This window comes from Sinocyclocheilus rhinocerous, unplaced genomic scaffold (genome assembly GCF_001515625.1).
Source record: "Sinocyclocheilus rhinocerous isolate Xijiao unplaced genomic scaffold, SAMN03320098_v1.1 scaffold742, whole genome shotgun sequence".
Classification (NCBI taxonomy): Eukaryota; Metazoa; Chordata; class Actinopteri; order Cypriniformes; family Cyprinidae; genus Sinocyclocheilus; species Sinocyclocheilus rhinocerous.
In genome coordinates, this window is record NW_015641116.1 from 1,134,163 (window position 1) to 1,158,486 (window position 24,324).

The window sequence follows — 24,324 nt, forward strand, 5'->3', positions numbered from 1 at the left end:
GAACCGCACATGACTTTATTTAACGTCAGCGTTTCTCCTGCTTCATGACAAGAAGTCACATTTCATAACTAATTAAATTGATCCCCCGCACCCCCTCCAACCAAGCACACTAAATGGAATTATTTGTATCCAAGTGTCGATATATTAAATCAAAGGGGGCTAATGAGTCAGGTCACCGCTTTCTTTTATCTCCGCTCTCGCATGTTGGGCTCTTCATCAGCTAACAGTCTCCGCTAAATGGAGGATGAGCGCGTTTCAGGCTCCGCCGCACTGGGCCCAAGCCAAAAGGATTTGATGAGACCGTTATGGCCCTCATCCTGGTAGGAGTAGAAGCTAGTATACTCCACACCATAAAGAGAAGGGCATTAGCGCGCAGAAAGACGCAGAGATGTAAACACATGCCCACGGTCATTTCCTTCCTTATTACAATCCATTTGCCTGGCAGACAATGCTAATTGGCAACACATTCTTTTTTAGCATAGCTTGTTTTCAGCACTGTCTCCGCATAAATGAGACTTTAGCATGAGAGATCACAAGGGTGCTGGGAGACAACCAAAACCATCTAACAAGAGGCAAATTAGGAGCATTATCTTTGTTCAATTAGACACCCCTATATTTATCTAAAAAAGCCAAGCTGAATTATTCACCATTATATGGCGCCTGGTGCATTTGAGGGAGCTTAATGAAATATTGGATTTAATTGTTGTTCATTGAATTAAAAAGGCAAACCAAATGGCTCTAGGCTAAAGACAAAGCTATGGTAATTAGCTTCATGTGCAGCGGCTAAATAATGGTGATTGTAATACGACTGAGAGGAGATGAAACCGGCGTACAGTAACCGGATTACCATTCTCTTAACACGGATTCCGTCGAGCCGGAGGGAAATAGAAATATGTTAACAGGCCAGAGTCTATTTTAATATATAACCTTCTCCTTAAATAACTTGAGTAAACTACAAAAACAAAGCATTTATTTATAATGGATCCCTCATGTTAATAAGCGATTCGTTAGCTACACTACAGAAAAAAGAACTGAACATATCCCAAAGAAGAAAAAACAGAGAGACATTTTCTTCTCTCTGAAAAAGACGTAACGAATGAGTTCCTCAAAGTCTTGTGTGTTTAATTAGGAGGCTCTGTTCTGTCTGCGCAGACAGGGTTTCTTTTTGTTCGACTTCCCCTGTGAATTCTGTCACCACTCTGCAAAATAGTGAGCGGAGAGACCTGAACACCATTATGCAACTTCTCAGAACAGACTGCTATTATTCCTCCATCCCTCTTTGTGAGCTTTGAAATGCCAAAAGACGATGAGAACGGCTTTTCAACCTGTGTAGCTCCTCATGCAAACTGTCAAGCTTCTTGAGTGAGCATCAAGTTTTATAATCAAATAATGCTATTACACAAAAATTCAGGATTACTTACAATGAAATGAGTTTGATGGGCAACAGAGCCAGACGTGTGTGTTTTATGTTTGAGACCTGGCTCTGATTAACCCTTTAGCCTGGCCTCCTCTCCCACTGATAAACACGGCTATAGGGGCAAACTCACAGTGGCCTGGGGAAATGGTACACATATGAGAGACATCAGTCTCACTCTCTCACACACACACACACACACAGACATTTGTCTATCAATCCACAGGAACAAAGGAATATCCTAAAGGCCCGCTCTTCTACCTCTCAGACGGTTCACAACACACACAAACACACTGGCACATTGTGTCTATCATCTGCACAGGTCGTCTTTAGTCTGTCTGGTTTCACTATGCTGCTGGTTAGCCGTGTATAATTAAAAAGAATCTTTAATCTGGTGGCTGTATGCAGCTATTATCAGTTAACCCTTAGAGGCTCCCTGCTGCTCCCCCACACCATTTAAAACCACATGTGAGGGAACCTTTCCTGCTTTGAAGTGAATGTTGACAACAGCTTCTGCTTTAGCTGTAATAGTGCCACTCCTCTGCCACTGAGCTGGAATGCAGATCTTATAGCGCTGGAAAAAAATTAACTGAAAAATGTAGAATTAATCTATTATCTCTGTTTAAATGTAGCGGCTGATAAATAAATAATAATAAAAAGCCAGAATTATTTCACAGACCTGAAAAATGTAGAATTAATCTACAATCTTCATTTAAATGTAGCGGCTGAGAAATAAATAAATAAATAAATAATAATAAAAAGGCTAGAATTATTTCATATGGCATCTGTCAGTGCGCTGATATTGAAGAGAATGTACAAAATCCAACATAGTAAGAGTGAGTGATTATTGAGATAATAAACAGGTCTGCTTGGAATGTGTGCCCGCAAAACAAAAAACTCAAACACAAATATCTGAATACAAAAATTCTCTCTCTCTTCCTTTCATTTATTTTTTCTCATTATAACTGCATACTGAAAAAAGTTCCATTCCTTTTTGTGAGCTTTGAAATACCAATAGACAAGGTACAGAACCTGTGAAGATTTAATTAGTTTTTCCTCATTATAATAGCATACTGAAAAAGTTTTGAAAAAAGTATGTGAAAAAACAAACATTAAAATTAAATAAGTTTAAGTAAAACTTCAGCTACCCAGGTTTTTACATTTTTTTCCTATTGCTTCCTGTCTCTTTTGTATTATATGCTGTCCAATTAAGGTAAACTCCTATTAATACATATATAAATAAATATAAATACACTATATAGTATTATATAAAAAAGATAATATAAATATAATTGTATATATTATATAATAACATACATAATATTATATTTATTTATTATATATTTTATTATTATTTGTTTATATATTTGAATTCCCTCCTCTGATTAATATATTTAATCAAATAAATTAATCAAACCTATTCCAAGTTTCCCTGATTTCCCCCATAATCAGCTTGGGGGGGGGAAATGGGAAAAGGTGTACAGATTCCGTCTAGGAATGAGAAAAGTGGATGAGAAGTGGCGCTTGCTAGAAGAGGGTGAGAGATGGAGAGCAAGAGATCTGTGTGATCCAGCCGGTCCTGGCAGGAGAAAGAGGGGAGAGGAGGGACGGGTGGGAGGAAGAGAGGGGGGAGGACAGCGGAAGACAGCCACGTGGAGGTTTCTCTCAGTAGAGTAGCAAGAGGAAGCGGAGCCCTGGGGTTAGATAAGTAGAACCAGGCCTGTACAATGACAGAGTGTTTGAACCGGCGGTCTGCTTTAAAACACAGGAAGCGACCGTCGGCACAACAATGGCCTTACACGGACAAACAGCATCTCTGTCCGTTGACAAACAGAGCTCAGTGTGCCTATCTCTCTCTGTCTCTCGTAGCCGAGCGGTGTGAGGAGGGAGAACGAGATCGGAGCTAATAAACTCTTGTTTGCTGTGATATGAGAGACAGCATATGAGCGTCATAATGGGATTCTCATAGAGAAAGAGTTGTTTAATCTCAACGGGAATTTTTCCTCAAATACACCGTAGCCTCGCCTCTCCTCAGTATCTAAAGTTCACCCTGACCTTTGAGGGAATCATTCTTCTCTTGATGCTTGAGCATGTGTGAATACAATAAGATGAGCCTGCCTCCACCTGTGTGTTCACCTCCCTGCGTCGCCTCAGCTAACATCGTACCAGCCCCAGAGTGCAGGAATGCCTGGAACCAAGCCAAGTCTGTGCTAGAGATCATCCGTCAACCCAGTCCAGATCGTCCCTGAGTCCAGCCTGGGAATTTACAGCTGCCATCGCAAAACACAGCCCAGAGAGGGACAATAGCACCTAATACACATGCACACACGTACAGGCCTTTGAAATCTCAACTGAGCATGCAGCTGTAATAATAAGTATTAAGTGTAAGAGACATATGAGCTTGGAGGACAAAGAACAGTCTCTCCTGACAACCTCTTGGACAAAGAAAGCCTTTTTGTGCTCTAGCCTCATATACACGGACATATTTCGTCATTATGGGGAGCTCAGGCAAAACAAAAGACAAGGAAATTTAAAAGGGAAAGTGATTAATCACATATCGATATCATTTCGTAGATCATAAACTTTGATCTTAAAAATTATTTTAAAAATATTTGTTCATAACATTATTATTATATTATTTTTTATAAATGATTTTTATATTATATTTCTTGGGCTAAAAAACATTTATTTACAGAAAATAAAAGTATTCATTTTCTCTCCATTTAATGACTTGAGATAATAAAGATTTCTCACATACTTTTTTTCTTTCCTACAGGAAGCCATCCAGAATTACAGCTGACTGTAATGGCATGAGGGCGAATAAAACAGTGAGTGGAACTGTCAAGGTGACTGGCTCTTTGTAAACAGGTCAGCGGAAGCCGAATCACTTGGCTTGATAAATACCGATTCTAAGAACAACCAACGCAGGCTTGCCTTCCTGTTGGAGGCGGTGGCTTTTAGGCCTACATGGTCTTATTTGTGCGGCTTTACTTATCTTACTTAAGTAACACATTTTCTCTTTCAGATCAAGATTTACTTCGACATTTGTTTTTAATTGTTCCTAAGCCTCTCCTTCAATCTCTGATGGCGCTTTTAAGTTCGTGTTTGAGTCACATAACAGTAATCCGGTCCCTGGACGGAATTAGTTGCCATATGAAATTTCTCAACAAGAGGCTTTTGGCTAAAGGAATAAATAAGAAGTAAAACCTTGAGCTTGAAGTTTGGATAAGCCTCTAACGCTATAATCGAAACATCTGTTATCTTTAAAACAAGTGACATTGTAATTCCCGAAAAGACAAAGACTCAATCTCTTCATCTCTCTGAATTCTTCGTAAAAATGTGATGAAACGGAGAGAAGGGCAATTTAAAAGTGGTTTGATTTGGGCAACGCAAAGTGCCAAACTCCGGAGAAAACCAGAACTGATTTTCTAAGCCAACGCTGTATTGGGTTACAGGCCCAATGGTTTTATTTGGACCCCATTCAGTCCCATTTACAGAATCCAGTGACGTGATCAGTTACATCATCAATAATTGTCTAAAACGCCGCTTACCATGTGAGCCAAAACAGTAGTGCTTTGATGGGGAAGCTGGCTCTTTAAACCCCGCACACACTCCACGCTAACAGCGGGGAAACCCACTCCTTGCATGCTGTTTTACCACTCAAACTTTTACGTCTTCTACATGAAGGCTGAAGAGCTTGTTTGGAGTACTAATTAACTCAAAGCTGTTGTATATTAAGAGCACTGGGCTTCTTTTTTGTTGTTGTTGAGCTAGCTCTAATGAAAACAGAGTGCCAGGGAACTGCATTAGCAAGCCGCCTCCTCTTGCTTCCCATTGCATCCTACTCTTGTCTTCCGACTTCTTCTTCTTTACGACAAGCTGTGGCCTCTGGAGACGGAAGTTAAATGGGTCACATAGGGAGGCAATGGTAATGATTTATATGGAAACAAAGTCAGAGAAGATAAAAAGCATGATAAGAAAGTACACATCCTAAGCCTGACTTTCTTAGTGTCTCTGTTTTTGGTGGTGTTCTGGTATAAACATCTGTGATTACAGTGTAACAGCCATTAAATGCAGCAGGTGGAGACTGTCTTTTCTGTTATAATCTTGGACAAGAAAAGGGGGATCAGAGCTCCATAAACTACAGTCGAGATATTTTTCAAAAAGTCTTCAATGTCACATGATCCTTCAGAAATCATTATAATATGCTGATTTGATACGAGAGAAATATTTCTGATTATTACTGATTGTCCTGCTTAATATTTCTTTGGAAACTGTGATACTTTTTTCAGGACTGACAATCTTTGATTAACATTACTTATTTGAAATCTTTTGTAGCATTATAAATGTCTGTCACTGCGCAATACAATGTGACAGTTAACATAATGCTACACCTCTATTTGTACTTTGACAACAGCTTAGCTAATGTCATGCTACTGGAAAAAAAAATCTTATGTTAACATAGCAACTTCAATTAGCTACTCCTCAGTGCACTGCAGGAATGACAGTATAGCATAGCCCAGATGCTCAGGATGAGCTCCGTCACTAGTTGAGAATATCCAAGCCCAGCAGCCTCCACTCCTAAAGGTAATTAAACTGTTCACACAAACTCTTACTCCACTGCTACCGACTGAACACACAGCAAGCATGTAGGGGCCTGTCTACTGGAAAGCGAAGAGTGGTACTTCTCACACACCCGGCGTGGTAGAGTGGTAGTAGCACAGTGGCTAGTCCTGCGGGGCTCTTCAACAGCGCGCGCCTTTAACAGATTGGCCTTTCTCTTGAGAAGTGCACTTGAAAGAGGTTTTACTGCCGAGCTATAAATCTGTCATGCTTCGGGCTGTGTAAATAAGACAGCAGTTTATTTTTACCTGACACATCTAAGCAGAGAGAGAAAGAAAGGCTGATGGTTAACCTCACAATGATAGGTAGAGCACTGAGAAGAAAACCGGCCTGGATTCCTTTCTGAGGGCCTCAAGCTCAGAGCCTTTGAAGTGGAAGTCAAACGCAGAGGAAGATATGAGATGTGAAATAGAGAGTGAAAAGTAAGGACTGAGAAGTAAAGAATGAAACAAGTGTGTAAAATGTGAGAGAAGACCAGCTGACATAATGGTGCATTGGGTGTGAATCTGGGAGAGAAAAGAGGAGTGGGGAACATTGTACCTGTCTCCAATGAATGTGCAAAAGCAAGTGGGAAAAAAAGAAGAGAAGGAAGAAAGTATGTCCAGGCACAGGCTGCTCTTGTTGCCCTTGGCTTTTATGTGTGTACGGTGTGTGTAAAAGACCTTGACCACTGCCACTGACCAGCTTGTGTACATCCACGTCTCCGACTGGGTGGTCCGCTAACCTTGCTTGATGGAGCACCACATACCACACAAGCCAATGGCTCTCTCACTCAGAAACACTCATTCTTATGCTGCATCTTTTCCTCCTCTTTCTTCACATATACGTCAAACATATTTATGGTGCTCTTGTAAGCATTCTCTTTATTCTCCCTCCTTTCCATTTTTTCATTTCACATAATTGCTTAACGGAGAGGGGAAAAAAGCCCAATCCACTTTGTGGCGAGAAAACAAATTTGGGTGACCACAGTGTGTACTTTGCAACTAATCCAATTCAATTATTTTTAAGCAAAGAGCAAACTTTCAATGAGCCTATTCTTGAAGCACACGTATAAAGAGAGACCTTCAAAAGATCACTCAAACTGACTTAAAGCAAGCAGCAAATATTTGCAAAAGCCAAGTTTTGCACAATTTGTGTGTCAACAAGGTATGTTTACAGGATCGTCGGCCGCAATGGAGTTAAGCAAATGAACGCGAAGTGATTTTTCCAATATCGGACAATAGGAAACAGGGCTAACAGTAGCGCCTGTGCTCTTTTTCCAAAGCCGCTGCCACGTCACCGTGCTGGGACGGTGTAATTTCAGAGGCATTTATCACTGGCTTTCATGTCTCAAACCCTTAGGGCACTTTTCCACAAAACATGCAAACAGGCACCACTTGGTGTCATTAAGCTTTCTCTCATTTCTGTTTTTTCCCTTCCTTCATTAATTAGGAAGTGATAATTATTCTACCCATCTATAGCCCCTTCCGAATTACCATTGGCCAATTATCCTGATTGGTGACAGTTGTAATGTGATTGATGATAGCTGTAAAAACAAAATAGCGGTTTTTGACAGAATGAAGACGTGAAAGCCGAGCACTGACCTGGATCTGCTGCTGGAGGAGATTGATTTTGTGCTGTTGCTGCAGAAGTTGCTGCTGTTGTCTGGCAATCTGCAAAAGCAAAATGATTTGTTTAGTTGAACATCGCTAGAAACCTTCAACCTAAAGCATTAAAGAATGTATGTTATCATAGTCTATGAGAGAGCAACTCGATTTATTGTACTATGTATTCATGCAGACAGATAATATATGCAATCAGAGCTTGTGGGTAACATCTCTCGTCCACCAATTGAACCTAATGACTGTAATCAGAGGACTGCTAATGTGTATTATACCCAGCTCCAGGCCTGGCTGGGGTGATGCGCCGCGGGGTGAAAGACTGGCATGTTTATGCAACCTAGGAGTGGTCGGGTCTGCCCAAGGGTGGGCTCTTAAGCGCATTGCATCCTCCCTCTCTCTCAATTTCTCCCAGCCCCTGCAGACTCCCCCGTTCCTCCTCCTCAGTTAGCCTGACAGCCTAGGTTTAAGTGTCATTTAATTTTCATTTTCAAATATAATTACAAAGTGTTCACTGTAAGATATCACCCGTCTGCAAATGTGTCAGGATTAATTTGTGCTGGCTTCTTCACTAGTGTCAACAGTTAATTACTGTGTCGTGTCTGGATGGCTAAATGACATCCTAACTTCACGCTCCCCCCTTCCTCCCTCCCTCTTTTTCTCTCTCGTTCTCTACTATCCTCTCCCTCCATTTTGTTTGTCATTAATGGAAAGGGAAGCATTTTTGGACATTTGCAAAACAGCACATTCTTGAAATAACTGTTTATTAAAATCAGCTGAGCATACACTGAATATACAATCCTCATAAAGTTGAACATTAATGTGGAGAGTCGGGTGACATTAATATGATGAATTAGAAAACGTGCCTCCATTTCAGGTAAATGCAGACAACATTAATATGCACCTATTAATCTGCATAATATATTGACAGCAATTATATGGTTTCGCTATAAAAATAGTGAAGATGTAGATGGATCTTGTGCGACATTAACGGAGCTCATGAGCTGCTGATGCATTCAGTACACCTCATTTGCTTGATCTACACATGCATTTCATGCAAAGTTTGATCTAATAGTGATCAATTTCACTACCAATTTACATGCTTCCATATTTTATCAGTTATATACAATAACAGTAACTCTGTGTTTCCGTCTTCACGATGACAGAACCCGATTTATCAAGGAGTGAAACATCAAGCCATAAACTAAATTAAAATATTCAATCGCTAAATAGAAGAACTCATTACCTATTTAAAAGCAAATAAAAGCAATCTTGTTTTAAGTGCCTCCTCTGATAAATGAGGCGGCAAAATGAGAATACGTGATGCATGGCTGATAATATCTTCATTAGACTGGCTTTAAACACAACAACTGGATTCATAGGACATATACAATATGATTTGAATGTGTATTTGAATTGGAATGGCAAGAAAAGGAATTCACTGAATTGTAATTCAAATATGCATTCTGGGAAATAAAGTTCTTTCACACAGGTCCACAAATGTTAATTAAAAAAAAATAATAACTATGATGAAACTAAATTCTACAGGTGAAATTTCAAATATATGCAACTTTTTTCAAAACGTTTACACTAAAATTCAAATATTATCCTGACTAATTTTTCAATTCTAGTTAAAAATTACAGTCTAAATTTCTTCTAATTTTTATTCATTTTCATTCTACTTCTTTACAATCCAAATTTAAACTGCACTTTGCTACCTCAATTCCAATTACATTCAAATTCAGGCACTGACTTTAATTCTGATTTATGACTTTGATTCTGAATTTAATTCTCAATGGCGCTCCACCCTGGTTTGCACATTCTCACCTGCTCTTGCTGTTGGCGTGCCAGCTCCATTTGCTGACATTGATTCTCCATCTGTGAGGCGGCCAGTTTCTTCTGCTCATCATGGGCAGCCAGGAGCTGCTCTCGAAGGCTGATGAGCTGTGTGATCATGGTGGAGAGCTGTCGCTCCTTCTCTGCGAGACTTTCTGGAGTACCTGCAACAGAACACATGTAGTCAAACACAAGGAACCAAAAGGTAAAAGACAAAAAAAAGGTCTTCTCTCCATGACCCTGTGCACTCTCTCAGCGGTGAGAAAGTAAGTTTTACATCTCATGTTACATCACCTCTTAAATATAGTCTCTATGAAGGCAAAGGTCAGTTTTCCTAGAGACAGAACAGCAAACAAAGCAAGTAGTGGAAAACAGAGCCTTGTTAATTGATCTACGCTTCAGAGAAATAAAATTCCCACAATCGAGAAGTTCCAGGAATCAGCAAGTCTTTTTTTTCCCTGAGAGGACAGGACAGAGCTAGCAAATGGTGGGCATCAAAACAGCTACAGTACGTCTCAGTCCTGAATTCCTGAAGATCACAGAAGGCGGTCCGGGAGGGAAACTCTAGCTCCTTCAAAACCGAGAATGGTATCATCCAAATAGCCTGATAATGGAAAGGCTTCATTAAAAGTGCGAAGGTCGCAAGTCCTGCTCTCTCTTTCCACTTCTGGTGATCGCAGCTTCTTGGAGAGATGGTGAGGAATGGAATTGTTCCTATTAAATAAGAGGAGCTGTCACAAGATGAGTGAAGGTGGCAGATTAGCGATAGACAATACAGGCAAGTGTGTGTGCGACAGTTGCACGACTGAAGGCGCTGCCATGTAATGACTGCTCTCAATTCTCATTAAGGGAGGAGCAGACACAAACACCTCGGAGCTGACGTGCCTCTCGCAAACAGGGTCACCGTCACCTCTGTATCCTCTCATTATCTCTCTCGCACGCATCAAACAGCGTAATCACACTAAACAATGTGCGTGCATTCTGCACGTCCTCCCACGAGGCCGCGCTGTACCTTTAGCTAATCAAAGCTAAGTGATCCTGCCTCCGGACAGTAACCTGCTGCTCCATGAGAACAGTACGATCGGCTTGGCTAGCGGCCAGCTCAGTGTTAAATTCTTTCCTGGGTGTCTTCCTGTGCTCCCCTGGCCACATCTGTCTTGAGTTTCTCCGAAGGGGCTCCCTGGGGTCTGCTCTAGTTCAACTATTTTAATTTGACTAAACACACTGATTTATTTTATCTCTCCGATGAGGAAGGCCGTTTGTCTTAATAGGGCCTGTCAGCCTCCAGCCCCCATTCAGAGCAATTTACTGGCCGGGCTTGCGCGGTGGCGATGAAGGAGAGAGGCTGCAATTCTCCATTTACCCTCCCTCTCAAAAAAGGCACCTAAAAAGCGCCCATTCACTGCTACTGCATGTAGTTTCCATGGGCTTGAATTGACTTTTTATTCAGCCGACTACACTTGTTGTGAATGGCTTATCTGTAAAATTGATACATTTGCTACCGATTTTATTAACCTTTGGCTTGTGCCATGAAGGGCCGTATTTAGCGGCCGCTGCTGTCGGGACTGACATCTGCCCCCGTGCACGCTCAAAAAGAGAAAGGGAGAGAGAGTCAGAAGGAGATGGGGTGGCAGAGCATCTATCAATGGATGAAGGGAGAGACACTTCACCAAGTCAGAAGGGCTGTTGGATGTCAAATAGCATAACTTGCTCCTCCTCCCAAGAGAGTATCTTAGGGGCCTCTGGGGGAGGACAGGACTCATATCCTACTGAGGGGCAAACATCTGGACTCAATTCTGCCCACTCAGGAGCTCTCCAACAACCCTCCAACTCAATCACACATTTCAATCACAAAATCAGCTGTGCTTGATTCTGCTATACAACAGTCAGGAGTACATTCCCATAAGGTTAAACACCGTAATGATCATTTTATGTATTATTGTGTGTAGAACTATTGTATATATGTTGTAACCGAGCACACACGCGTGTTACAGTAGCCGAGTTTTACAGAGGGGCCACAGTCTGCGGAGGGCCCAGCACAGGTTCTTGTGTGCAGAGTGCTGGTCTGCACAAACACCAACAGAATACTAACAGAGGGTCCATTGTTTCGTCTCCGGCTCGATTGTCCAGAGCTCACCCCAACCACCCCACCCCGCTACCAAAATGTCTTCCCGCTTCTCTCTCACTCTTGTTTTCCCCTCCTCAGATTTCTTCCCTGTTCTGGTCCTATCTCGTTGTTTTCTGACTATAACAGTAACTTCCCAGCGTATTATGGAAAGTTGACTGTTTTAGAAATAAGTGCACTAGAATACCAAACAATATCTTGTCTAGGCTGACAAAAAATAAGCTGACATTTAACAATATTATGCAAGGCATTGTGTAAAAAAAGATTGCTTTATTTAATGATTTATATGCTTTATTTTTTAATTATAATTTTTTTTTTACTATATTTATATTTATTATACTATATAATCTAACATTTATTTGTAATTATATAATTAGTGTAAAATATTACATTTATATATATATATATATATATATATATATATACACACATACATGTCTAATAGCATAGTATAGTCTATGTATGTAAATATATATGTATATATTCAAATAATACACAAATATTAAATATAAAAAAATAAATCTCATAATATATATCCATATAAAATAAATAAATACATAAATATACTATATATGCAGTTATTTATTTACTTACATGGATAAAAGTCAATTGTGAGAATTAAATGAGAATTTTGGTAGTCCTGTTTTGGTATAGAAAATCTTGTTCCTCCTGCGTTGAATTATAGATCCCTTTTAAAAGCAGATAAAAGTTTTATTGGCAGGGGAGCTTGGGGGAGCTCAGCCTGTATCTGTCTACAGAACGCTGACAAAGAGAGCAGTGGTGCATATTGCATTGCTCTTAACAGCAGAGAGTCTGGCTGCTCTTGTAAAGGTGTCTCATTGCATTCTCATTCTGACTTGACACGGTCTGGCCAGGAGATGCTAAATAATGAGAGCAGGTTAGGTTTGTCTAATTCATCAACGAGGACATAAGATTCCATTTAGGACCTTTGGCTGAGGAGGAAACAGAAAGAATGAGGGAGAATATGCGAGAGAGACGACGTCAACAGAACATTTACCTTCCTCTCCCTTCACTGTCACAAACCAGATTGGATGACATTTCCCACAATGCCCAACTCGAATACCGGAGAGAAACAACTGCGACTGCAATGAATGAGCGAGAGAGGGAGCTGTCAAAGAGAGGGGCCACCAGATAAAAGACACTTTGTAGGGGTGCGATTTGTTCTGTCCAACAGCCATTCTGCCACCCCAGGCCAACCCAGCCCCCCTTCCCCTCTAATCAAGCAGTCCCTAATTTGAGTTCCAAGTCCAGCACCAAGGGAAGAGAGGGCAGCTTGTTACTTTGAAGAGTCCCAAGTGAATAAGAGAGATAAAAGATCCAGGCACACACTAGGAAGAAAAAGGAAAGGGAGCGAAAGAGGAAAAGACTCTCTATTCTTTTCTCTTCCTTTGGTTAAGACAGCTGAACCATTATGACTAAATCTGAATGACTTTTTTCCCTCCCTAATGTCCGAATACTGGAATTTCTTTGTCTCTCCATCAGTTGGCTTTTGTGGATGCTCCAATATGCTGCGAGCCCATCCTAAGTAAATTAAGAGGGCTCTAAAAGCAGCGATTCTGCCCAGGCCGGGTCCGGACGAGGACTGCGCATAGCTGGCGTGCCTTACATGGCTGGTGGCTCGGGGCTGTGAAAAGATATATTCCCTCATCTGACCCAAACACACACACACACACACAAAAAAAAAACCCAACAACAGGCACTCTGATGGTTCTTTTATGTAAAGAATCCATCTATTGTCAATACCAAATAAGAGAGTTCACGTTGAATAAAAAGGAATGAAAAAACTATCTGATTGTGTTTTGTCAGTGACCTCAAAGTTAGCACGGTTAAATCACTATTAAGACTAAAGAACCTTGTTGCATCTAAAGACAAGACCCAAGGGTAAAGATCAAACTAAATCAAATATTAAAGACTGAGAACACACACACAGGCACACACTAAATCATTATAACTCTGCTCAAATGACATTTATATGAACCTACACATGCAAATAAATATAACAACTGCATGAAACCACAAACAATTAAACAGCAACTGAAAAAAAAAACACAACACATAAAAATATAAAAACTTTACATTATGAATAAATAATTACATGTAATTTGTCAAATAAAAACTGAAAAATAATATGTAAATATAATATATAAAATATACACATAACAATATTAATTTATATTTAATTTATGTAATAATAATACTAATAATAATTTAACATTAAAAAGCATCATTTTGATTAATATGGCATTAATAAAACTGATTCCCTTTCTCCTGAACTGAGACCGTATGACCAGCAGCTGTTACCTGGCCTGCTGCCCCATGCAATGATCGAAACCCTGCTGATCCTGCCAGTAAAACTTCATTAACTAGCATGCACTAGGACCTGCTAGCACATGTAAGCATATGGCAGCTCAAATCATCAACTCAAAAACCCTTTCAATACTGCATTAAAATTTAGCATAATGCAAATTTACAGCTCTTGTCCAGGCTATAAAGAGAGGGCGGACGTCTTGTCCTTAATATTCACTAGTGCCAAACTGGATACAGCATCGTGAGCATTTAAATATAATTAGCTGTGCATGTTAGCAAGTATACACTGGAGAAAAAAAAATGGCCTTGAAACTATTTTCACTCAGAAATTGCTAGTAAATTTCACAAATAATTACAAAGAAATGTAAGTACAGTAAAACATTGAATGAAATGTGAAATTTTGAAGTAGAAAGCCTGATATAGTATTTTCTTGTACAACATACTCAAATAATCTTTGTTTTATTTACCATTTCGAAAATTATTTGTTTTATATTGTAGACTTCAAAATAAAATTTTACACCCCTTGCATTTTTGGCCAATTTGATAATGCTCTTAGCAAACAAAACACAGTATTCAAATCTATTCCGATTAATTAATTTACAAATAAGTGTGTGTGTGTGTGTGAGACAGAGTGAGTGTGTGCGAGAGGGAGAGAGAGAGAGAGAGATGGCAGAATACGGAATGTACTCGAAGTATGCGAAGTAAATTAAAACGCACTCCATTACATCTCAGTACACACTCTCAACAAGGATTTTTTTCCCCCTCCCATCTCAAAAACACTTGATTGACACCAAAAGTCAACAGAGTGGCTCTTAAACAGAGACACACTTCATGTTCTTGACGTTCATGGGGCACTTTAATGCCGACTAATAATCTAATGACGACAGCAGCGATGCTCACGAGTGTAATTAAGATAATGCAAGAGCCCTGCTCTTCTCCCAGCATCCTCAGCATCACACAAACCTCTTCATTAAAGAGTCCTACCGAGATAACAGCTCAACCTGACCACATAACACACACACACACACACACACAGACAGATGCGGGACAGAGAGCTCTGCCAATGTTCCTCCTATCACCGCTGAGAATGAAGTCAATCTTGAACACACACTTTTAAATCACCCATTCATCACTCTTAGATGCCTTGACCTCTTCCTGTTTTATTATTATTATCATTAGAGAGAATAAAAACCCTGATTAGACTCAACAATCACTCAAGGCCTAATTGTTCTCGTGCTTGTGTGCATGTGCAGAAAGACTTCGTTAGTAGCAATGTACATCCCCTTAGGACCCTGGGGCTTCGGGAGGAGAGGAGACAGAGTCCGGAGACTCTACTGTAGTCGAAAATCCAGCGTGACACGAGCTAAAGCGGCCCGGGCATGGCCCTGCCAGCTCTTAAACGGCATTACACGGCCGTGAGCAGAACATTAGCTCTGCGACCCACCCTCCGATAAACATGAGCTCTCCCGACATTGCAGTACACCGAATTAAACCAGTGTTTGCTAGTGGCAGACATCACGCAAAGATGTTTCTAATTTGTGAATAATCACTTTATTGGGTTTCACCACCTATGTAGCCCAGGACTAAAGCTTGTAACAGTGTAGGACATTGTGAATCTTCTTAATAAATGAAAATATTTGCCTAGCAGGAAAGCTTAAATGCATGCCCTGTGGTTTAGTGAAGTGATTTTCCTCAGGTCTGAACAGTGTCTGTGTGTGTGTGTGTGTGCCGGGCTGCTTCGAACGCTGTCTTCCCCTCAACGCGCTCCTGTTCACAAGCACTTTCAATAACACCATGTGAGGAGAGGCAGCAAACAAGGTGTGCCTTTCTACAGCCAAACACCACAAGCTAAATTCCTCAATTCATTAGGAGAGAAACGGAGCACAGCTTTCCCCGCATTCATCTTGCAAATGTGGCCCAAAGAATAATAATTTACAGTGGCTCATATTTCACTTGTGTACATAAGGGCAAACAGTTTGACTATTGAGAGAAAAATGCAGAGCGTGCTGCTAGAGGATGGGGGAGATGGAGGAATATTTCAGATGCTGTGATGGGTGGAGAAGGTTTCCTCACTCTCGGTCAGGAACAATGCCTAAAAGGATTAATGGGAAACGAAGCTGCCAGAAATGTGTTTTGTTTTGCCTCACCTCTCAAAAGATGCTCAATTATTTTGGTAACATATTTGTGCTAAAATTATAAATTGAACAAAATAATTAAATTACAATTAATCTCATATTTGTTTTGTGTTTTTTGCAACCTCTCTTAGTTTAAAAAAAAAAAAGTTTAATAAATATTTAATAAAATGCTCTGTCCTTTTCTCCACCCACTATGTTTCATATCAAATAAACCAAAAAAATAAATGAAGCTTCAAAATAATTTTAACTGTTATAAAATTATTTTACAAATTTGAAAGTGCAATAAAATGTACTGAACATAAATCTACAATAATTCATTTAAATAATTGTTTTATATAATAATGTAATTGTTTTTATTAATATTTAGAATTATTATTACAATATACAAAAATAATATGATGAATAAGATGTATTTATATAATAATTAAGACGATTATGGTGTATTTATATAATAATAGAAATATAAAATACATAAAAGTAATTCATATAAAAACAATTCCTATCTATGAGGATCTGATACTTTTTTAGAAATCCCACAGAACTGAATGAAACTGTAAATTGAATAAATGTGTAAACAGTATAAAAACAGTGTTAACACATTAACTTTAACAGCCCAAGTTTTGACTTTTTTTATATATAAAATAATAATAAATTTTTACCTTAATTAATGTATAATGCTTCATGTTTCATACAAATGTTTTTTAAATGGAACAGCAATGCATTAAAAAAGTGCCTCACAATGAGGAAAAAAGACTGTTATGTAAAAAATGTTCATGCTTATCCCTGAGTGTCACATCACATACTGTATCTACACTAGCATGGGTTCTCTGCCTTTATTGGAGCCATTAAGAATAAAGTTAACGTTAAATTGAATAATCATGTTTTCAAGTAAATCCAGCTGCTGGAACAATCGGCGCTCTGTACCCTCACACTCCGCTCTCTGTCCAAGAGCGCCTAAGCCAGGTACGAGTCACATCGAAATCACACTCAGCCCTGCCGCTCTCTTAAAAAGCTTCTACTTATCTACCAACCACAGGACTTTCTCTCCACAACCATGTAGACGGCACTCAGAAATTGATTAGGCAAAGAGTGAGGGACACCTTTTTCCACGCAGCAGCTCTAGTTACTATTTTCATGCGGTCGCACAATGCTGAGACTTCAGATTTTCTATCCTTTTCTGGGTTTCCAATACTTCGATCTTGCGAGTATAGTTAGATTTCCAGTCATTTTGTATCATTTTTTAAACAGTCAGGGACACCTGAACGTTCAAGGCGATAGAAACAAAACGTCTTGGCAGCAGAAGTGTAGACCGCTGATTCACTAAAGAAATCCATTAAAATGACAAAGCCAAATTAAAATTCCACCAGAATATTCATTCGAAATATTTTTGGAAGTTTCCAGCATATTGAACATCAAATAATGAAACAAGGGTGCAGGGGTGCCGATGTCTTTAATTGTATGAAAAATTTAATGTAGCTGAAGTGAATCAAAGCTTCTAATACACATTAAAAAATGGACATCTTAGTTGCACAAGCCGCACCTCTCTTTGCATTAAATTTGGTGATTAACACTCTCTGGCATATATCTGATGTGTTACTCTGTATTTGTTGATATATATCTCTCCCTCTCTCTCTCTCTGACAATCGAGCAGGCACTGCTGTGGTTTGGACATCCTCCAGACATCCTGCTTCTCCTGCTTTGTGGTTTTGTTTTGCAGATCTCATCTCTCTCTTCGCCGTTCCTCCTGATTGACAGCTGAGCTCAGGTATGAAAACAAACACACCACTCCAGTGGCGGCGGGTGGAAAGTGATCCGTAGCTGACTCCCCTATATGCCCTGTACCCACTATCGCTGCCGATGTCAACTTTAGGCTTAAAGAAAACACATAGGATTCTGCAACACTTAAGAGCACTTAAAAACAAATCTGGCCTGCCTCTCACATTAATGCAGTAAATAGCCTGATACAATTTCATTTTACTAGATAAACAGGGCTTTAAAACCACCTGAAACGGGAGAAACATCAACAACAACTAACTGAACTTGTCACACACGAACAGATCTAAACCCAAAAACCGATCTGGTGTGATGACATTGTTTACTTGTTTTGTGCAACAGAGTTGGGCAGGTCTGGACGTGCTGCGGCGTTTTAGAAAACAGGTCTAAGTGTTCTCTGAGTTTCAGCTTTTTTTCCCCTCTCTCTCTCTCCACTATTGTTCGTCATTCCCTAAAGCAAAGGTTACTTTTTTCAGATCTAAACTCTGCTTCTTACCACAGAGTAGTGTCTCGACAGGTTCACAAGGTGAAAAATATGTAAAGGCTTTAAAGAACACCTGCGGAGATTTCGAAAGCAGCGAGAAACTTCATTTTATTCAGACATACAGTTCACCAGGGGCAGCGATTCCTAGTCGATTTATTTATCGAACAAAGATCAAAGGCAGGTTTTTGTAGTGCGGCGACAATGGCACAAAGAACTGTGGGTAGAATGCACAATGCCATCGGTTCAAATATGAGAGCAAAAACAGCAAGGCCAAACAGGCAACAGCTTCCTTTTCATCCTCGTGCCATCTTTTATCTGGCGCTCTCCTCCATTAATTTCGAGCTAGAGGATCGTGTGGCCTTTGTATTGATTTTTTAACCTGACTATTAATGCGCTCTCTGATTTATCATAACACTTTAGATCTTAATCATAAGTTGTGTGTGTTTTCTTTTCCAGCTTGGTGCCTTTGTTTGTGTATTAATTAAGCAGACCTTGTGTCTCCAACCCTGAGCTTCCTTTTTAATTGCCCGTATTTACATCAGGCCAACTTCAAACGCAGAGAGAGACATTTTGTAAGGGGGAGCACAAAGGAGGCCTTTGAAATGTCTACAGTCATAAGAAATGGCAGGCTAATTAGAAACCTTAGGCTGCCGGTATGATATGAAAAGTAATTCTGTCTGTTTCTCTACAGTCGCCCCGCAGCCTCGCTGGAAATCACGACGGAGGTCACTGGTAGGGTATTATCAACGCCTTCTACCTGTTTTTACCTTTTAAACATGACCTCACCCAAGGCCATTTATCCAACAGAAAAATACCCTGTAATTTAAAAAGATCTCCTTTCAAAAGGCTAAATCTTTCCTTGCCATTTTCTTCACTGCACTTTGATCTACGGTGCCACATAACGGGGACAGGTACAATTAATCTGGTTTACTGAGATGTGATTTACATTTGGGGGTTCATTAAGGTTATTGCCAATGAATGCACTCATTAGAATGTACGACTGTTTCTTTTCCCCTGTACCTTTCCCCCCTCGCAACTAGACCCCTCCTCCACCCACAAGCCGCAGAGAGTAAATCTAATCCAATAATCAAAACCAAGGACAAACGTTATTCATAATTCTAAATAGTGCACGGAAAGAAAAGGGAACCATTAAGCGAGGGAACAAAAAAACAATAACACTTCTCTCCAGTGTTATTACCCTTGCAATCTAAATCCCGCTATTAACTGCCTCCTAAATGTCTTCTCCATTAAAAGCGCCCTGACATACTGATGCTATAACATCGAATATTCTGACTACTATGACACCTGTACCTCATCCAATTATAAAAAACACGTGGCTGTAAAACAAGGGTCAACGTAAAGCTATGAGGATATGGGGCAGATTGGTGTCGGCAGGAATGGACAACAAACCCTAGTGTGCTAGAGAAAGGGAAGAGAAAGAGAGTTAGAGATAGTGAGGGAGGAGTGCGTGGCTGGAGCCAGGCAGAACTAGTGCGTTATCAGAGAGCCGGTGCAGTGCTGTCTCCTGCTATATAAACACATCTCTGTAACAGCCAGTGCTAAGACCTGCTCATGCAAAAAAATAAAATTAAAAAAAAGAAAGTGCATCCCATGAACACCTTCCGTGGGTTTAAACAGTGTATGGGCCGAACTGTCTTCCAATACAATCACACATGCATTCTTCTCCCCTTTTCTCTGTTTATAGCAAGCCTACCTTTCTTTGAAAGTGTTTTCAAACATTATAGAAATGTATCTCACTTGAATACATAGGATTGTATGTATAATTTCCATTCCAGGATCTAAATAACAAAATATAGCTGCCATAATGTGCATCACACTCATATAACAGTCCTTCTGAGGAGAAAGCGTGACTTTTTCGGCCATATTCTGGCACGTGGACCACATAATAACCACATAATGTCTTAATTTGATGGAAACATATTTGAAAGAGAGTCAGGCTTCTTACCTTTAATTTCTCCTAACAGATCGTCTGTGTTAAGTCGCTCCATCTTCTCTTTCCAGTCTTTAGAAAGGAGTTTCTCCATGCAGGAGGATTCTGAAACACAGGTGACATCTTAGAATTAAACTGAATGCATATACAAAGAGAAAAAAAATCCAGACTTGTGGCATAGTAGATTTAGTGTCAAACCGTCACATTATGGACATACTTACAGTATAAATACCAATTAAATTTATAAAGTACTGCTTTATTTTAAAAATGCTATCTAAAACGCACATTAGCTATAAAAAGGGAATTATCACAAACATAGTTTGAGTGAAACCCCATAACACAGACGACTGCAGTAAAGAGGCTTTCATACAACAGTGTGCATTGAAATCCTCTGTATCTCTGAAATCCATAGCTTTGAGTATGACCCACAAACCTTGAGCAACAAAACAATTTGTGCTCATAGAGAAAAGAGGCCTCGAAGACAAAGAAAAAAGGGGAAAATCCTTCCCATTTAAAAGACTGGAAGTGTTGAGCAAACAGAAAGAAAGAAATTCCGCCTGCTTTTCAGGAAAGTGAATGTTACACATCTGTCTTTCAACAGCCACAGTAAACAGTAAAATGTGTGTTCGAACGGCTGGACCATGGTAATAAAGTGAAATTTTATTGAGATCAGTAGCTGAGTGCATTACAGAAGAAAAGTGTGTCAGCTTAGTTCATTAAGAGTATGAGGGGTGATGTCTAAAGGTCATAAAATTGTTTCAATTTCTAAAAGAATAAACACAGCGGGGTTTGTAACTGAATGAAATGCTCTAATGCAATATTTCTAAGTTAGGTCAACTACATTCAGTGGAAGTGTCAAGGTGAATCTGTTTCTACCTACAAGTGTGAAAAGATCTTCTTTATGAAAGATACTAGTTCTTTGTTTTATATTAAAAGGTCAGGTATGGTGTTTCTTCATTTCTCAATCATGCATATACAGCGAGAAACACAAAGACGAACACACATATATGTGGATAATGTCAGACATGACCCCTAGACTGTTGAAGGTCAACTGGAGTCAACTGAAGAGGCTGAAACAGTGATAAGAATGAGACGCCGCAAAAAGAAAGACAATAAAGGGGAAGGTAGACGGGGTGAGATGGGCCCGCTTGACTGGCCCCGCACAGCCGGCAATGATGAAAACAATTAACATTTGTCTGGCAGACAATGAATCAGGAGGAGGAATGGCTGGACTCTGCAGAGCTGTGGCCCCGAGGTTGTTGATAAAGAACACACTGCTCAACAGCAAGAGCTTGAAGCTCACAGCCTGGGTCAGTCTGTTCCCATTGCACAAACACACTCAAACACACATGCACACGGGACGGAGAAACACCCAATCAAATGCAGTGGACAGAAAGAAGAGGAATCGTGTGAAGTGTACAAAAGCTTTTAAAAGAGTTTAAAGTGAGACAGTATATTAATACATCAAGATCAGACCTCTACCTTCTCCAAGCTGAGGAGCTCTTTTTACAGGCCGTGACCTCTGAGCAGAGGGGCTGTGGGTCTCATGTTGCCATTTGATGACATCATGGACAGGAAGCGTAGCGTTTGTTCCCTGTGTGAAAGGCTAAAGGGCACGGGGCTAAAGCAGACATTCTAGCATGCTGCTGGCAGCCCTCCGGCACCGTAAGCCGTAGTTAAACCGCTTGTGAAAACAATGGATCATTTGTGAACACACTTTGCCAAACAAAAGGGCACAATTCATGAGAATGGGAATGACTTTGGCTATTCTGTTCTGCGTGCTTTGTGTCTGCGTACATTGTAGTCATATAGTATCTTGAGGTACTCCAGGCCATAGAACATTCCCAGTGAGTGATATCATCACACTCATGAATATGGTGCGATGTGATCTTCATCTCATGCCATAAAATTTGTTGTTCACATATGTATGGAAGCACTTTTTTGGAGCAATGTAAAAAAGTCTTTACTGTCATCCTGTTAAATAAATGCCATTTCTTAAAAAACAAATAAATAAATTGCACTGACCCCAAACTTTTAAATGGTAATGTATAAAGTTTAAATTGGAATAATAGGTTTTAATTACCAAACATAAAATGTCAATAACAACAACAAAAATAAATAATAATAATAATAAATAAATAAAATAATATAATTATAATAATAATAATAATAAACTAGAACATCTACGCACAGGAACAGCTTCTTCCCACAGGCCATTTCCCTACTGAACTATTAAATGACTCCCAAGGCCCCCCTCAGTGCAATATTCCCACTGTTTAGTGCAATATTCTGTAAATTCACTCCTATTTATTCATATTATCCATCTGATTTAACCAATCTTCATACTTTTATATATTTTTATTATTTCATTTTATTATTATTTGTCTTGTTGTTGTGTTCATATATATATATATATATAAATAAATATACAGCTTGCAGAGAGTCTAAGGTGACGGCCGCTGCTTTAATACAGTACAAGGTCACATCAAGCAGAGGTCAAATTTTCTTTGATTCTCCATTTCCTCCAATTCAGAGGGAACGACAGGACACCTCCATTTGGGTCATTCTAACATTATTTCTAGTTTACTGACTTTCCCAATCCAGGACTCAGAGTTTGTTTCCTTGACCTTGTAACATATTTCGACCCTGTGTTATATGTGTGTGTGATTGAGGTCTCTCTTCTCCTCAGATGATAACCACATACACACAACACACATCCCAGCATATATATATATATATATATACAGTGGGTACGGAAAGTATTCAGACCCTTCTTTCCTCCAGGCTGAAAACAAAAGCTGGAAACAGAGAAACTTCCTTTTATGGCACAGGGCCGGGGTGGACCTGTCCTGGGGGGTTAAAAAGGTTTTGGGAAGACTTTTCCCATATTCCTCCTCTGCATCTTACACACACACACGCACACCACCACACAGAGCAGTGCACAGATGCTTCTCCAGCACTTGATCATTAAGGAATGCACCAACTGTTGGAGATAATGCGGTGCCAGCTCCCATTCTGCTCCACTCTGCCTCCCTTGAGAGTGGCCGCTCCCTCACTCCTACACACACACACACACACACACAGTACAGCTGGAATGTGCCGAAGCTGTCCTCCACACACTTTTACCTGAGAGAGGTGAGGAATGTCCAGCATTCATGGATAACGGACACAGAAAACAACCTGTCCACTACGGTTTGAGATTATATGGCTCTTCCTGCGTTTTCATGCGAGGATACTTTAGGCAAACAAGCGGTTAACGAGACAGATGTCTGGGTTTTTTCAAAGTACCCTTATAAAGCTAGAACATTTGAAAGGAATTTAGATTAATAATAAGGGGATATTTTTTGCACTATTTCCCAAGTTGCATTCCATCTTCTCCAGAGAGAGCACTAATGCCAATGGAAACACTGCTTAACATCTGGATAATACTTAAACATCATACTAACATATTACCAATGTAAAGAAACAAAAGTGGACCATTCATTTTGAAAAATCAAACGCTTGAAAAACGCTTCAGCCACATCCATTCATCCAGACCATCCCTGTCGAAACACCAGGATTAGAAGGAAGCACATTCGGGCAGAAAAAAATAGCATGTCACATGTTTTCTGGCCTGATAAAGCCAAAGCCCCTATAGTTTAAAGTCGGAGAGACTTACTGATCTCAGTGCAGGAACGGGCATATGAAGTGATATAACTACCTTCCAGTGTCTCTTTGACATACTAATGGTTGAGCTACACCTGGCCCCTGCGTATTTAAGCACTCATCTACAATCTGATCTTGACAAATCGGTTTGCTGCCATAGATATCTTGCTCTTCTTCACAAAGCAAAAAAAAAAGCACATAATATACCTGTACATACAAAACTGTCTATTGTAATATACCTGCACATACAATTGTCAATTTATATATTTTTATTCCTTATTTACTTGTTCTATTTTTTTATTTATTTTTATTTTTTATTATCTGTGTTTTTTTGTTCTGTCACTCATTCTGTTACACTGTGGAAGCTTCTGTCACGAAAACAAATTCCTCGTATGTGTAAACATACCTGGCA

The 24,324-nt window shown here is 39.7% G+C and overlaps 1 protein-coding gene across 9 annotated transcripts in view; it reads right to left on the reverse strand.

The window, feature by feature from the left end:
- LOC107754684 (transcription factor SOX-6-like) overlaps window positions 1-24,324 on the reverse strand; it is a 157,111-nt gene that overhangs the window by 55,053 nt on the left and 77,734 nt on the right. For all 9 annotated transcript variants that reach the window (XM_016571237.1, XM_016571236.1, XM_016571235.1 and 6 more), the window contains 3 exons: window positions 20,283-20,372; window positions 9,463-9,635; window positions 7,621-7,689 (listed from right to left, as the gene is read on the reverse strand). In XM_016571237.1, coding sequence (XP_016426723.1) covers window positions 7,621-7,689; window positions 9,463-9,635; window positions 20,283-20,372 — 332 coding nt within the window. The remainder of the gene's footprint in view (window positions 1-7,620; window positions 7,690-9,462; window positions 9,636-20,282; window positions 20,373-24,324) is intronic.